Source organism: Peromyscus maniculatus, chromosome 5, assembly GCF_049852395.1.
Source record: "Peromyscus maniculatus bairdii isolate BWxNUB_F1_BW_parent chromosome 5, HU_Pman_BW_mat_3.1, whole genome shotgun sequence".
Classification (NCBI taxonomy): Eukaryota; Metazoa; Chordata; class Mammalia; order Rodentia; family Cricetidae; genus Peromyscus; species Peromyscus maniculatus.
The window spans coordinates 140,612,404-140,629,641 of NC_134856.1; the positions used below are offsets into that span (position 1 = coordinate 140,612,404).

General features: G+C 44.1%; 1 protein-coding gene across 28 annotated transcripts in view; it reads right to left on the reverse strand.

The window, feature by feature from the left end:
• Positions 1-17,238, reverse strand: part of Agtpbp1 (ATP/GTP binding carboxypeptidase 1) — a 150,106-nt gene that overhangs the window by 18,499 nt on the left and 114,369 nt on the right. For 18 of the 28 annotated variants that reach the window (XM_076573478.1, XM_042278581.2, XM_006981687.4 and 15 more), the window contains one exon: positions 6,156-6,500. The exons of 6 other annotated variants lie outside the window; for them this stretch is intronic. In XM_076573478.1, the coding sequence (XP_076429593.1) occupies positions 6,323-6,500 (178 nt within the window). In that variant the 3' untranslated portion in view covers positions 6,156-6,322. Of the gene's footprint in view, positions 1-6,155; positions 6,501-11,259; positions 11,957-17,238 lie in introns of those variants that run through there. 4 more of the 28 variants (XR_013051683.1, XR_013051687.1, XR_013051684.1 and 1 more) reach the window with 1 other exon arrangement.

A 17,238-nucleotide genomic window follows, 5' to 3' on the forward strand; every position in this document is an offset into this window, starting at 1 on the left:
AGACATGTATTCTAATCACACTATTTCTTCGGTAGGTTTTTCCTAATGCAAAAACTAGTTATACATACAGTTATCAAACTGTCATCGAAATAAGAGAATAATACTTATTTTTAAATTCATATTTATAATTATTAAACCATATATAAGAAGGGGATTAACAAGGATGCACTCATTGCTAGCATTTCTTTCTGAATCATGCACAAGAAACTTGCATGAGTGCATTTCCTGTGTCATCTACTTCAGTATATACATGCATCATCTTAATGTGGAGATTAGAGACTTAGGATAGCAGATCCATGGCTGTGGCATGCCACTAGAAGCACACTTCCAGGTTACTTATTCCCAAGCAGGACACCAACCAATGTTTCTACGAAGACTTAACGAGGTGGCAGAACTTCCTCCTAGTTCAAACACTGACTACTGTACAAAGACACTGAACCATGCGGTTTTGTTTTCCACTTCTATAAACACATCCATTCAAGAGAGATCACTCAACTTTTAACATTCCTTCTTCTCTGGGCAAAGGCAAAGAACTGACTCTCCTCTGTGGTAGGAACATGAGGCCAGCTGTCAGGAGAGCTGCCTAAGTGACACTCTGGCCTTTGCTGGCCTCTGTGCATTAAGTTCCCTTATTCCACAAAGCATTCAATCCAAAGTCTCCCTGGTGCTAGTAAACCGTGATGCTGAAAGAGCATATGAGATGACACTAGTGAGTGGCTGTGTGGCCTTGCATCACCATCACCTGTGAATCTGTAGGACCTCTCTCAGGTCCACAGGGACCACCTAATCAGCAATGTGTGTGAGGCCTTCCAGGTAGTTATGATTCACACTGACACTGAGAATGACTGGATTAGACCAAACTATTCTTAGCAAGTTCAAAGCTCCAGATGCAGGTGAATTAGTATCCACTGTCCATACCAGGCCTCACCACTGCAGCTGGGGCCTATGTACAACAAGTCCTGGGTCCACTGTCCATGCCAGGCCTCACCACTGCAGCTGGGGCCTATGTACAACAAGTCCTGGGTCCACTGTCCATGCCAGGCCTCACCACTGCAGCTGGGGCCTATGTACAACAATTCCTGGGTCCACTGTCCATGCCAGGCCTCACCACTGCAGCCAGGACACTGTGTATAGCAAGTATCCCAAACATTTTTGGAACTACTGACAAAAGTGAGGCCCACAGACAGGTAAAACTTAGGGCAATTTTAGAGACTAATAAATGATACAATGATACCTTCAAGTAGGAAAGTTAGGATATGGATTTATTTTTTATTTTTCAAAAGATTATGAAAATAATAACTTTTAACCATAAAACCTTTCTTTTCCAGTTGGCAACTACTTAAGAAAAGGTAACTCGGGTATACAAGATGTTAAGAGATGCACTTCATCTATATGCTGTAAGTGTTCATGGTGAGATTTTATAATCTAAGCAATAAATTATTGACACTTGCTTTTTATATATTTTGGTGTTTAAGTTTTTAATTTCTAATTTAGCAAAAGCCAAGAACATTATACATTGTGGGCACAGTGTGAGTATATTCTCTGAAAGTACAATTATAACAAAACATGCAATAAAATAGTTATTTACAATGATAAATGATTAAATAGTATCTTATTAAAGCCTTGTGGTGATTTGAAAGAAAATGGCCCCCAAAGGGAGTGGCAATATTAGGAGGTATGGCCTTGTTGGAGTAGGTGTGGTCTTACTGGAGGAAGTGTGTCACTGTTGGGACAGGAGTTGGGGTTTCTTTTTCTCAAGCTTTCCTCAGTATGATTGTCAGTTGACTTCCTGTTCCCTGCAAGATGTAGGACACAGGGCTACCTCTCCAGCACCATGCCTGCCTGCACATGGCCATGATCCCCGCTATGATGGATTGAACCTCTGAACTGTGAGTCCCCTCAATTATTTGTTCTCTTCATTAGAATTGCCACGGTCATGGAGTCTCCTCACAGCAATAGTAAACCCTAGACAAAAGCTGGTACCAGGAGTTGGGTATTACTGTGATAGGCCTGACTATGCTTTTGTTTAGAATAATACGGAGTAAAGTACTTTAGGTTAGGAAAGCAGTGGAATGCTTTAAGCACTGCTTAATAGGGCATACTAGTAGGAACATGGGAGACAACAGTGTTGATAATGGTTTGAAATATCAGGAGCTAGCTCAAGAGGTTTCAGAGAAGAATTTTAGTATGTTACCTAGAAATCATTCTTGTGATATTTTAATGAAGAAAGAGTCTGCCTGTGGCTAAAGTGAAGAGTTTTGGATTAATTTCATTGGCAGATGAAATCTCAAAACAACCTAGTGTAGACTCTGTCATGTGGTTATTAGTGGTAACTCATGAAGATTTATAATGAAAGGAGCAAGCTGAGCAAGGAGAAATATTTGAGAAAAGGGGCACCAGAAAGTGGAATGGAGCTAAATCCTCTGTTCAAGGAAATAAAAGGATTAAGAAGTGGAATAAAGGGAGTGGTGACCTCAGGCGATGGTGGCACACACCTTTAGTCCTAGCAGAGGCACAGGCAAGCAGATCTCTGTGAGTTCAAGGCCAGTCTGGTCTACAGAGCAAGTTTCAGGACAGCCAAGTGAAAAAGGGGGCCATGTTCTAACCCCAGCAAGCAGAACTTGGCAGCTTTGGCCATCTGATTCTGCTGTTAGAGTTAAGGATAGAAGAAATGAGTTAGCATCCTGTGGTTCTGATTAGCTAAAGCTGAAGAATTAGCTGTGATTAACAAGATATCAGAACTGCTGAAGTGAAACCTTTAAGTTACTGGGACAATTGATGCTGGACAGCTGGAGCTAAGAAATTAGTGGTGATTGAGAAGAGACCAGCATCACTGAGGTGAAATCTTCTGGTAGTGGTGATTGAGAAGAGACCAGCATCACTGAGGTGAAATCTTCTGGGAAGTGTTTCCTGAGAGCACAGAGAAGCTATGTTCCAGAGGTGGCCATGGTTATACCTCGTGCTGGCAGCCAGACTTGGTAATGTGTAAGCGTCACACAGGTGGTACTGGTTTTGAAGGCATGAAGGGGTCATGGAGAGCTGCTGAGGCTTGGCACTGTGAGAGGCCAGGAGAAGTCATTGGTGAAGATGCAGCCTCAGCGGCACTTGAAGACCCAAGACTGAAGGGGTCATGCAGAGAAGTTGAGGCTTGGCTCCATGAAGAGAGCCCAGGAGAGGCTACTGGTCAAAGTGCAGCCCAGGGTCAGCAGAGACCCCACAGTTTTGGAGATGCCAGTACCATGGGATGACCACCAAGAACAGCAGCAGCAGTGGAGTGGAGCCAGCTGGGTCCTAGAAGATGAGCTGTCTGTGCTGCAGAGGGCAGAACAGGGGAAGTGACCCAAGCCATTTGGAAGAGTTCAGAAGATTGTGAGTGGATCCCAGATATTGTATGGTTGGAATTTTGTAATTACCCAAGACATTAGAGATGCCAGAGTCATGGGACACCTGTCGAAGAGAGCTGCTAGCAGGGACTGGAACCAGCCCAAGAAAAAGAAGTGTGTTGCAGTCAACAAAGCTGAATTGAATTGGAGAGCTGAAGAGCATTTTGATATCAGACATGGAGATGTAGAATTTTTGTTGTTGTTGTTTTTGGTTCTTTTTCGAGACAGGTTTTCTCTGTGTAGTTTTGATGCCTGTCCTGGATCTCACTTTGTAGACCAGGCTGGCCTTGAAATCACAGAGATCCGCCTGGCTCTGCCTCTTGAGTGCTGGGATTAAAGGCGAGTGCCACCATCGCCCAGCAAGATGCAGAATTTGCCCAGATGGTTTTCGGTCTTAATTTGGTCTAGCATTTCCTCATTATGCTCCCTTCCTGCATTTTGAAATAATAATGTATATCCTGTGCCATTATATGTTGGATATATGATCTGCTTTTTTATTTTGATTTTTTACAGGTGATAACAGTTAAGAGATTGTCATGCGTCTCAGAAGAGACTTTGGACTTTAAAACAATTTTACAGGCTATGGAAATTTTTGAAGTTGGACTGAATGCATTTTTGTGCTATGATATGGTTATAAGCCTTTGGGAACCATGGAGTAGGAGGTGGTGGTTTGAAAGAAAATGGCCCCCAAAGGGAGAGGGACTATTTTTAGGAGGTATGGCCTTGTTGGAGTAAGTGTGGAGGAAGTATGTCACTGTGGGGACAGGCTTTGAGGTTTCTTTTTCTAAAGTTTTCCTCAGTGCAATTGTCAGTCGATTTCTGTGGTGATATTTTGTTTGAGATCTAACAAATAAAGTTTGCCTGAAGATCAGAGTGCAGAGTTAAGCCACTAGTTAACCATAGAGGCCAGGCAGTGGTGGCATACATCTTTAATCCCAGCACTTGGGAGGTGGAGACAGGAAGTGATATGGCTGGGCAGAGAGAGGAATATAAGGTGGGCAGTTGGTGAGGTAAGAGTGCAGTGGCTGAGCAGAGCGGCGGTGGCGCACGCCTTTAATCCCAGCACTCGAGAGGCAGAGCCAGGCGGATCTCTGTGAGTTCGAGGCCAGCCTGGGCTACAGAGTGAGTTCCAGGAAAGGCGCAAAGCTACACAGAGAAACCCTGTCTTGAAAAACCAAAAAAACAAACAAACAAACAAAAAAAAAAAAAAAAAAGAGTGCAGTGGCTGGCTCCTTTGTCTCTGATCTTTCAGCATTTACCCATATATCTGACTTTGGGTTTTCATAATTAAGACCAATTAGGATTCATGCTACAGACTTCCTGTTACCTGCAAGAAGTAGTAAACTCAGCTATTCCTGTCTGCATGCTGCCATGCTCCCTGCCATGATGGACTGAACCTCTGAACCATAAGTGAGCCCCCTGAATTAAATGTTTTATGAGTTGCTGTGGTCATGATGTCTCCTCACAGAATCGTCATGCTCCTTCCAGAACTTGACAGCCTGGGAGCAGGACTGGCTCGATGTCACAGTTTACCTTACTTTATTTTCTGAGGCTGAGAAGTAGACGATTTGGAGAAGAAACAAAACTTTTTTGTTTTATTTTATTTTGAGACAGGGTCCATGTAGCCCAGGCTAGCCTTGACTCTGGATCCTTGTGTCTCTACTTCCCCAAGTGCTGGTGTACATCACCAGCCTGGCCAACCTCTTTTTACAGTATCTATACTATATTTTTAACATGGCTCCCAAGATACCAAAGAGAACCTATATTATCTTAAATAAGATGATTTTAAAAAAGCATTGATTTGGGAAAATGCATAAAATCCAAAGTATACTTTAATAATTTATTTTCCATTTTAAAAGGTTTAGAAATGGCTCTAACTTAAGAATAACCAAGGAGATATACGGCAGCACCTAGGTACCTGAACAGAGCTGGCTAATGTGCAGTCTTTGGAAGTCTTGTTTAACAAGCAAAACTTAGCTCTTAAAGCAAGTATCTAGTTGCTGAGTTTGTTTTATTTGGTGATGACAGTTACCCCTGCCACAGGATGGCCAACCCTCAGCAAAATGTCACTGTGAGGAACAGTTTGAATTGACTGCGGTCACCTAGAGCTCCTGTTAGTATTGGCATGCTCTAAATAAACCACCTCACAAGCCCAGGCACACAATTCAGCACATGCACAGGACAGCAGCTTGTGCCCTTGACCACAGGGAGGGTCTTGCAGTCCATCCATAAGGCACAAGCAAGAAGGGCACAGCTCAACGGGAGGCACAGGCGCCAACACCATCAGCCTCGAGCCTGAGAGCTGGGCTGTTTAGGAAAAGCTCCAATCAAGGGTGATACAAGGTGTTTTTATAAGCTCTTCACACTAAAAACCTGAGCTGGCTAAAAAGATGACAAAATAAATGCAATATTTGATACAGTTTTTATTTAACTTGATAAATGTAGAATGGGATGGTTTCAAGGCAAATTCTGGATTATTTTAGCCACAATCCACAGTTCACATGATTCTGAAGAGCAGTCTTATCTTCAGTAACTACCCACCTCCACACAAGCATGTCTAGAGAAATCCACGAACAGGTATATTAGTTTTCCACACTCTACTTTAGATTTTGTGTCTGGACATACTTCAAATGTATCTACTTGACGCAGGTGCCACAGGAGACAAAAAGTCATGCAATGACACTTGGGTTCTTTTTTTAAAAGTAAATCTATCATTTGATAATTCAATGCTATATAAAGTACATTGAATCTCTAAAATAAAACAAATGCCAATTATATCATGAGTTAATAATATATTTATTGTCTTGAAACCAAACAGGCCCAAGTTCCTTCTTGTCTTCGAGTCAGTTGTCTAAAAGCTTGTCCCTCTCAAATTTCCTATGTAATGAAAACCGAGACATTTCATTTCTTCTTAGCAATTAACAAAGATGGCAGACAGTTCAAGGCAGGTGTGCTCTTGATACCTCGGAGTCGGAAAGGGCTTCTTCTTGGGCAGAAGGCTCATAATCGCCTGTGTTTTCCGCTAATTCAACCTCTAATTCGTCATTGCTTTCTGCACTGTAATCAACTTCTTCAAGGAATCGAGGTTCATCTTCATCCAAAACATAAGTGGTAGGGCTGCAGCCAAAGCACAGAACACACAAGGCTTCATGAGACCCAAGGCTCGGATACAAGGCCACTTCACATGCATCACCTTGACCTCAGTATCTATACATGCAGCTTGTATTAACTTGGAGGTCTTATCCAAATGAACAAGGTGAGAGGTTTATAATGGTTGAAGGCCACCTGTCCCGGCAGTGTGGGGAGAAACGGCAGTCTTTAGTGACATTGCAAGTGTCCACACACAGCACATCATTGGGCAGAAAGAAAGTGGATTCTCTCAATGGTTACTTCAAGGGTTTCATCAACACACACATTTTGAAGATTTATTTTAAAGTTCTACTTTAATCCCTGTAAGTCAGGCAACAGACAATTCCAACAGGCTGTGTGAGAAACTGTGGCACCTAACTGCCTCCTGGAGGAATGAGTTAAAACCATTGACATCTAGAGTGATTCACTGCTTGCTGTGAAATAGTCACAGCCACAGCCGACAATGTCCATAGATCCAGAATGAAAATCAAATACTATTTCCCACTGAGAGAATAAGATGTTTGTTTAAAGCACCAAGTGCACTTATGCATTTCTTTATGTAGTGTGTGAGGGATGGAAACAACTCTTCCATTACTGCTTCTTAGTGGTGGGAATTCACACACTCACATCAAGGAAACACTACAGGACAATTAGTTGTGACCAAACCAACCTAACTTTCATACACACGTTTGCTAAACAGGCCACTTCTAAAAATCGATTTCGGATAGGTGAAGCAACTAAAAGCTATAAAACTAGACAAAAGAGAAAATAATCTGTTCAAATGAGGAGAAGCACAGGGCCAACTGGCCTTGGAGATGAGAGAACCCACAGCTGAGCACGAAATTCCAGGCCAATACACTGGAGCAGAGAAGGAAAGCAAGTGGATCCTACAGTTGTAGTTCTGAGAGGAGAGTAGATCCTGTCTGCAAAAGCACTCTCTTCCTCCAGTGAGCTTTATGTACCCTTTCAAAAGTAAGAAGTGTGTGTGTGTGTGTGTGTGTGTGTGTGTGTGTGTGTGTGTGTGTGTGTTGGGGGGTGGGGACTGCAAGCCATCTTACTCTGACACACAACAGATTTTCTCTTAGAAGTTCAGAGCTTTCTTGCCCAGTAGCAGTGGCACACACCTTTAGTCTTAGCACTTGGGAGGCAGAGACAGGTAGATCTCTGAATTCAAGGCCAGCCTGGTCTACAGAACAAATTCCAGGATGGTTAAGGCTACAGAGAGAAACCTTGTCTTGAAACAAACCAACAAACAAAAAATAAGTTCAGAACTTACACTTTATACCAAAGTCCAGATAAGATGCTGACTGGCTTGGAAAATGAATAAGACTCAACAGACCCAACATTTACAAGGACAATTCCCAATTTTTATTATGAAATTTAAATACATAGTTAAAAATTTCATAGCTAGGTCTTCATGGGTAGAAAGATTGTAAAAAAAAATTTGTTTTTGAAATGACTGTTACTATCTTTCTTGCCTTTGAAATATAATAATCCATTCACCCTTGACCTCAGTGTTTTAGACACTCCTAAAAGTTTCAGGTGAGTCTTAAGAGGCTGAGACATGAAGGAAGCGAAGTGAAGAGAACAAGCAACCTCTTGGCACATCCTTGCTTAGTCCTTGCTGCAGACTGAGAGTCAGGAAGGAGCACGGCAATGCTAGCAGACAGGCTGCTAGAGGGCCGGCAACAGGGCAGCTCCAGGGAGATGAATGAGGCGCAGAGGCAGAAGCAGGGCTTCGCAAGAGGGAGCAAGGCAACAGACTCCCCCCATGCAAGCCAAGGTGCTGAAGAGACCTGGAGCCAGCAGATGTAGCTCACTGGCTACTGGCAGAGCAGAGGCTGGACCAGGTTGGTTGCAAGGAGCAGGGTTAGAATAAGAATTGATTGTGTGTGTAAAGGTGGGTACCAAAGTTCACTAACTGGAAATCAAAAACAGGTCTGCAGGCCAGTCTTCTTAAAGCTGCACACCAGTGAGAAGACAGAACAAGAGAGGGCCAGAATAAGGACAGCAAGGACTTGGAAGCCTCAGACCAGGAGGGCAAGCTCCAGGGAAGTACACCAAGAGGTGGGCAGGGCTGCACCAGGAGCTGCTTCCCTCCTGGCAAGTCTTGGCTCACTCATCAGTTTGACATGAATAAACCAAACCTGGTTTGTTCACCAAGAACTCTGTTCATGGTGTCACCTGTTCTTGTAAAGAGAATGGAGAGAGAGGGAAATGAAGCTACTCCTCTTAGTCTACACCTGTAGCTCACCATGATCATTCAGACTCTGGTCTCTCCAGATCCTGAGAATACTTTGCTCCTAGGCTCACACTGGGACAGGACCAACAGTGCCAGCACTACAACACTATCAAGACTGAAAGAAGACACGGGAGTCTGCCAGAGATGGCATGCAGAGGTGAGAGCACAGAGATGTCTACGAACCAGGCATAAGGAAGCACATGCCCCAGCCCTCACAACACAATTCATACTACCATTTCACTAGCTGCCTCTGCTGCTCTCAACTGGGGAGAGAACTCTGACTCTTCCATTCTGGTTTGCTCTCTCTCCTCCCTGTTGCTGCTCAGTACAGAGCACGTGGTCCTTGTGTCTCAAAAATAAATGCTGATAAAGGTGCTCTTGGTTCCTAGCTCTCCATCTGTGCATGCCCTCCCTATTTTTAATGTGCATTCTCATACACTCCAAATGCAAACATGTAACTTCACCAAAATCCTCTTGTACATGCATGGAGTGGCTGGAGACATTACATGGCTATCTCACCTGTACCACAAATACTGCACACTGAAAAGTCACTGTTTTCTCCACTAAATCTGTTCCTCTTCTGTATTCTCATATCCATTCACTCAGGAAGTCACACAACAAAATTCTCCTGAAGAAAGTTAGCCTTAATCTCCAGACTATGCCACACCCTACCTGTTCTTTGACAAGCCTTGACCACACTTGTTTTCTCTGCACAAGATGGACTTCCCATTTTCTTCTCCCAATGGCTCATGTTTCTTGCAAAAGGACAGCTTGACCTCATCCTCAGTTCTCCTAAACACCTTGGGATGAGTTCCCTCTCTCCACATTTCCTTTGCACCCTACACAGGCATTCCATCTGATCACCATTTGCAGCTGAAGCCATCCATTTCCATGCCTGTTTTCTCAATACTAAGCCAAAGGTCAGGTGTAGCTGAAAGTTTTTCTGAAAAGGGGAAATGCTGTGGAATAATGCTTTTGTACACTGCTTTAATAAAATGCTGACCTGTCAGTAGCCAGGCAGGAAGTATAGGCGAGATAAGCAGACAAGGAGAATGCTGGAAGAGGAGGAAAGCTGAGTCAGGAGACACCAGCCTGTCATCCAGGGAGCAGCATGTAATGGCACACAGGTAAAGCCACAGAACACATGGCAACATATAGATTAACAGAAATGGGCTGAGTTTAAATGTAAGAACTAGTCAGTGGTAGGCCTGAACTAATGGCTCAGCAGTTTTAATTAATATAAGCATCTACGTGTTTACTTGGGTCTGAACAGTTGCAGGACCGGGCGGGACACAGGAATTTTATAGAGCATGAGATTCTTAATCTCAGGGACCTGGGTTTGAGCCCCACGTTGGGCGCCATTTGTAGCTGAAAGTTTTTCTGTGTCCTGCCTCATCTGTAACCACTCAGATCCAAGTAAACTCATATAGGTTTATATTAATTAAAATGGCTTGGTCATTAGCTCAGGCCTACCACTGACTAGCTCTTACACTTAAACTCAGCCCATTTCTGTTAATCTATATGTCGCCACGTATCCCGTGGCTTTACCTGTGTGCCATTACATGCTGCTCCCTGGATGGCAGACTGGCATCTCCTGACTCAGCCTTCCTCTTCCCAAAATTTTCCTTGTCTGCTTATTCCGCCTATACTTCCTGCCTGGTTACTGGCCAATCAGCGTTTTATTAAAGCAGTGTACAAAAGCATTATTCCACAGTAGTCAGGAACTGTGACTTACCCATCTAAATACCTCCTGTGGCCCCAGAAAGATCTAGCGGCACTTTTCAGATACTTCAATAAATGTTTGCCGTATACTTTATTAATGTAAGAATGTGATGTCAAAATCCTACCTACCGCAGCCCTCCCCTTCTCAGACACCAACAGGCACTCTACTGAAACCTGTTGATTCTCTCCCTAACAGGCTTCTAGGTGCCAGGGTTTCTTATCTGGACAAGTGAGTTTACATTAAAGGTGATATTTACCACTGGCTATTCCTCCTATTCCCCACTCCATTGCTACTTCCTGCCTGGGAATCAGAGCTCAGCTGCAGGTTGTGTTGTAGTGATACCTACTTGCACCGTGAGGACCCTGACTCCTCTATGCAGAGCCCCACTATACTGACTGTCTCTGGTGATAAGGCCTAGACTAAAGCTCACTGCACTGTGTCTGTCCACCTGCCATGGCCTTCCAAGTCTTCTACTCAATATTCCCAACAATCCATCTCCATTCCCACTGGGCCTACATCTAAGACCTTTCAGTAAGTGAAGTGGCTGTCAAGATCATCAATGTTCATATCACCCTCTCATACTATTTTACTTTAGTGGGAAAGATTTAAGGCACAAGGCCAACCACACCAATCCATTTTTGTTCATTGAATTCTAGTGTATGTTCTGTGCACTTTACAACTTAGGAAGAACCTTCACATATATTACCTAACATACACACAACCACCTTCCTCTTCATAGGAAATGTATGTGTGTCACTCTGAAATGACTATGACATACTTACAAGCATGTGCAAGTACACACAGAGGAGGTCGGTTGAGCTACTGTACAATGCAGCTACCCAAAGGACATCTATTTGGAAAAAGAGAAAGAAAAAGAAAGAAAGGAAGGAAGGAAGAAGGAAAGAAAGGGAGAAAGAAAGCCATTAAGCTCCAGCTGTGAACCAAAAGCCAGTCCTCAGAGAAGAGAGCCAGATGGTCAGTCACCCAATACCCATCATGCTCAGAGCCACAACACTTCAAGCGGCACCATCTGGGATTTTACTTGTACACTCAGAGAATATCAGCTACAACAAAGACCGTGGGGTTTCCAGGAGACCTTCTGCAGGAACCATCACATGATGACACTCGGCAGTTCTGGGCTACAGTTGTACAGTGTGAACTAGCTCCAATTATTATAAGCAAAACACTAGCATCTCTGTGACAACAAAGCACGAAAGAAATTCAGAATGGGCAGATGACCTGGGGACCCCAAAAGCCCCTGGGGTAGTAGGCTGAGAGGAAGAGGCACACACAGCGGAGTCCACACTCATGGCTTATTGCAGTGAAAGGATACAGAGCAAAGTCGGCAAGGGAAAGTGCGGGGCAAAGTCCAGTGAGAAGCAGGGCAAAGAAGGCAGCTGCCAGGGGCGGGTGTCATCAGAGCGCCAGCAATTTCAAAGGACTGCAGGGGAAAGCCGGAGTTCAGAGCTGCCATGTTTCCTGAAAAAAGGGAGTTGCAGAGAGGTGACCCCAACATTCGACAGTTTTCCTAGAGGCATCTGACAAACTGTTAAATGACAACGCAGGAGGCTAAGCAGCTCCGAGAGCAACGCAGACGGACGCAAAAGCCAGAGGAGGGGCGCTGGCAGTCCTGTGATGCCAGGGATGCAGGGGGCCTGGGGGGCCTTCCTTCCACTGTGAAGGAAGAGGAGGGGTCCTGGGAGGCCTCACTGTGAAGGGAGAGCAGGGGTCCTGGGAGGCCTCACTGTGAAGGAAGAGCAGGGGTCCTGGGGGCCTTCACTGTGAAGGAAGAGGAGGGGTCCTGGGGGCCTTCACTGTGAAGGAAGAGGAGGGGTCCTGGGGGCCTCACTGTGAAGGGAGAGCAGGGGTCCTGGAGGCCTCACTGTGAAGGAAGAGCAGGGGTCCTGGGGGCCTTCACTGTGAAGGGAGAGGAGGGGTCCTGGGGGCCTTCACTGTGAAGGAAGAGGAGGGGTCCTGGGGGCCTCACTGTGAAGGAAGAGGAGGGGTCCTGGGGGCCTCACTGTGAAGGGAGAGGAGGGGTCCTGGGGGCCTTCACTGTGAAGGGAGAGCAGGGGTCCTGGGAGGCCTCACTGTGAAGGGAGAGCAGGGGTCCTGGGGGGCCCTCACTGTGAAGGGAGAGGAGGGGTCCTGGGGGCCTTCACTGTGAAGGGAGAGCAGGGGTCCTGGGGGGCCTCACTGTGAAGGAAGAGGAGGGGTCCTGGGGGGCCTCACTGTGAAGGAAGAGGAGGGGTCCTGGGGGCCTTCACTGTGAAGGGAGAGCAGGGGTCCTGGGGGGCCTCACTGTGAAGGGAGAGGAGGGGTGAACCAGGAGTCAACTAAATTTCACACATTTTTTTTTTTTAACATTACCTCAAGCCAGCTCAGTAGCTGGGTTGGGGAACCAAGCCTTGGAGCTCAGTCAAGGACAAAGGAATCCTCTCATCTTTACATGACACCCAGCTGGCATCTGAGTAAATTGCCAGACATGCTAAGAAACACAACTAAAGAAAAACCCAATAGAAACAGCTCTAGTGTGTTAGTTACCACATAGGAACACTAAAATAACTGTGATCCCAACAAAAGGAACAAAATGAGAAAACATAGTAAGTGAAATAATCTACTTCCAGCAGACATACACAGACACAGACACACACACAGACACACAGACACACACACACACACACACACACACACACACACACACACACCAGTTTAAGAGCACACGATAGCACCCTAACCTGCAGCAGAAGCAGAGGAGCCCAGCTGGGGGCTGGCGCATCCTCCACTTCCAGCATGCAGAAGCTAAAGCAGCAGGACTGTCGAGTTTGAGTCCAGCCTGGGCTACAGAAAGAGACTCTCAACAGGGAGGAAAGACCAGCAGTGGTGTAAAAAGTAAATCTTCATCAATAATGACTGACGAAAGCAGTTATAAGCACAATATGGCTTAAAGTATGAACAGCTCAATTAAATACAAGACAATAGTATGAAAAGTGGGAAGATCATAAAATTAATGTGTCCTAAGGTCTCTGCATTTGCAGTCTATGAGGAAGCAGACATAGTAATTTATATTGTGCACTAATAAACCAAGGGTCCATTATGCACTGATAAACCTCTAGGGTACCAATGAAAGAGTAACAAAAGAAAAAGAACAAGCTTATGCAGAGACAAAAGTGGAATAACAAAAAATTCACCTCTAAGACAAGGTTTAAAAAAAGCATTAAATAACATAGAACACCAGATGTAAAAAAAAAAAAACTAAAACTCTTCAATTTTATCAGTAATTCACTAAATGGAAACAGAATGAATATACCATTATATGAAGACAAGCGACCAGGTTATAAAGCATACAGTTATATTCTGCACACAAATTCACATCCTAAGTAAGAACACAGAAAAGCTGAGACTCGGGACTATGTCTGTGCTGCTGATGGAGGGGTGAGGCGGTTGTGCCAAGTAGGAAGAACACTTCCATTAAGAGCCTTAACTAGACACTTCATGGCCACTGAAATGGCACAACTCAAAAAGTGCTATGGGATACAACCTGAAAACATATAAAGCACTGAGCAGCTCCAGCATGAGTCCTGTTGATTATTAACTGCATTAGAAACAATTCAATTTTCTAAGGTCTGGGCTCTACATATGAAAACAGCTGAAAAACAGATAATCACACTTCTGAACATCTCTCATTACAGCACACACATACCTTTGAAGTGTTAGTGACTGTTATATGTTTTAAAACATACAACTAACATACAACTACCACTTCCTCTCCATAAAAGCCATGATCACCATTATAGGGAAAAACTTTTTTTCCTTTGATACTTTTTCTTTTGGGGGGGGGGCGGTTTGTTTGTTTGCTTGCTTGCTTGTTTGTTTGTTTGTTTTAGCACTAAGGTCCATTGGACCCAAATTAGTGTATTTCACATTGCTAATTTTATTTGTTTATGTTTAGCTGTTATTTCTTTACCAAGCCTCACTTATTCTATGCCAAGTCCTGGTTTAAAACTTATCAACATGTCCAAATAACTCTATGAGGGGGTCCCTGCAGGTGTCATCTAGGGAAGCAAATATCATAAAGAGATAAGAATGAAAACCTGGTGCAGACTGACTTTGTCAACCTGGACCAGACGTTGGAGAATCTAATGTCAGGCAGTTCATTGTTAGCATGTTTAAAACACAGCACAATTTGGAAAAAAGTTTCCAGGCAACAATCAGTCCAATCAGTCCAATTCCAGGTACACAATAAAGCATACAATCTGTGTATGAGCATGTGTACGTGATGTGCGTGTGTGCAAATATGCATGCAGGTGTGTGTCACAAGCCTTCCTCTACTGCTCTCCACTGTAGTTTTGAGACAGAGGTGCAAGCTCACTGACAGAGCTGGGCTAGATGGCTAGACAAGCCTCCTCTCTCTGTGGCCCATGCTGGGATTATGGGCACATGCTGCCAAGCCTGGTTTTTATGAGTACTGGGGATCTGAACTCAGGACTCAGCCTTGCATACAAAGCACTTTACCAACTGAGAATCTCCCCAGCCTGGGTTTTTAATGATCATTTTAATGGATTTTTCTGCATACTTTTATATAACATAACTAATATGTTATCTCACAAATGTATTGATTCTTCCAACATCCAGCAGCTCCCTCAAATAATCTTTTCTGTGTCTTCTAACCTTACCACAAGGCAGCTCCAACACTTTCCACCAGAACTTATAACTGATACTTTAACCTCAGGGCTCATCAACAGACCATAATTAGCCAGGAAACAGAAACACTGCCAGGCACTGACATCACAAGAATTGTTTTCTCAAGAGGCATCGGAAAGGAAAGGAAGGCAAAGCAAGGGAGATCAAATACGCAGAGGGTCAGAAGTAAGGACAGCAATGCCGATTCTCACTGTTACTCAAGTGAGCTAGAAATTTTAAACCAAGGTTATATCTCTGCTACAGATTAGATTCGAAGGTAATTCTGAGGGTATTTGGATTGTCTGTGGATGCACACATGTATATATGGGTACCCGGGGGTATAATTACCTGAATACAGAGACTGGCCTACGGCAAAGAAGCAATAAATAAAACTAGCACTACACATTGATAAAAATGCTACTTTAACCCACAAATCATCAGATCAGCCTGGAAACAGTGGCTAAGTCTAACCTCAGGAAAAACTATGCACAAAGACAGGCCTGATGTCCCCTGCTTCAGAGGGGAAAGGCGAAGAGACAACGTGGACGTGCATAAACACACAAAAGTGTGTGAGGGGAAACAGGGCGGTTCTGAGCACCAAGATAAACTAATGGTAGTTGTAATTAAAGTGAATTAAATTTAAATTTAGAAGTCAAACACACAATACATCTAAAAATGAATAAATTAAAAGTTTGATGAGAAAGAAGACATGGGCATAGTTGTAAAGTAATCCCAATGAAAAAACTTAATTATTCATAGGGAAAAGCTACATTTGCAATGGGAAACTTCAGCAAACCATCTTAACAGGTGACCAGAGGGAAGGTTCTGAGCAACGGAAGAAAGCTAAATTACACAGTACACCAGGATGCCACAAGAAGTCAGCGTCTGTGATATTCTTGCCTACTCTGTATGGCCTAAGAACAGTATGAGATGGAGGCGAATTCAGACTGAGGACCTGCAAACCACAGAAGCATTAGGATATAAAAGCCAAGGGGAAAAGCCAAAAGTTTGGGTAAAACTAATCTGAGACAGAGAGAGAAGAATGGTAGCCTGGGAAAGAAGTAGCTGAGTTTTAACAGCAGGAAAAGGGTGAAAATACACTGCAAAATCAGCCCATCTCAACTGCAGACTGCTACAGAAAATACCCCATCTCAACTGCAGACTGCAAGAGAAAATACCCCATCTCAACTGCAGACTGCAAGAGAAAATACCCATCTCAACTGCAGACTGCTACAGAAAATACCCCATCTCAACTGCAGACTGCTACAGAAAATACCCACCTCAACTGCAGACTGCTACAGAAAATACCCATCTCAACTGCAGACTGCAAGAGAAAATACCCCATCTCAACTGCAGACTGCAAGAGAAAATACCCATCTCAACTGCAGACTGCTACAGAAAATACCCCATCTCAACTGCAGACTGCTACAGAAAATACCCCATCTCAACTGCAGACTGCTACAGAAAATACCCACCTCAACTGCAGACTGCTACAGAAAATACCCACCTCAACTGTAGACTGCAAGAGAAAATACCCACCTCAACTGCAGACTGCTACAGAAAATACCCACCTCAACTGCAGACTGCAAGAGAAAATACCCACCTCAACTGCAGACTGCTACAGAAAATACCCACCTCAACTGCAGACTGCAAGAGAAAATACCCACCTCAACTGCAGACTGCTACAGAAAATACCCACCTCAACTGCAGACTGCAAGAGAAAATACCCACCTCAACTGCAGACTGCTACAGAAAATACCCACCTCAACTGCAGACTGCTACAGAAAATACCCACCTCAACTGTAGACTGCAAGAGAAAATACCCACCTCAACTGCAGACTGCTACAGAAAATACCCACCTCAACTGCAGACTGCAAGAGAAAATACCCACCTTAACTGCAGACTGCTACAGAAAATACCCCATCTCAACTGCAGACTGCTAGAGAAAATACCCACCTCAACTGCAGACTGCAAGAGAAAATACCCCACCTCAACTGCAGACTGCTACAGAAAATACCCATCTCAACTGCAGACTGCTACAGAAAATACCCCATCTCAACTGCAGACTGCTAGAGAAA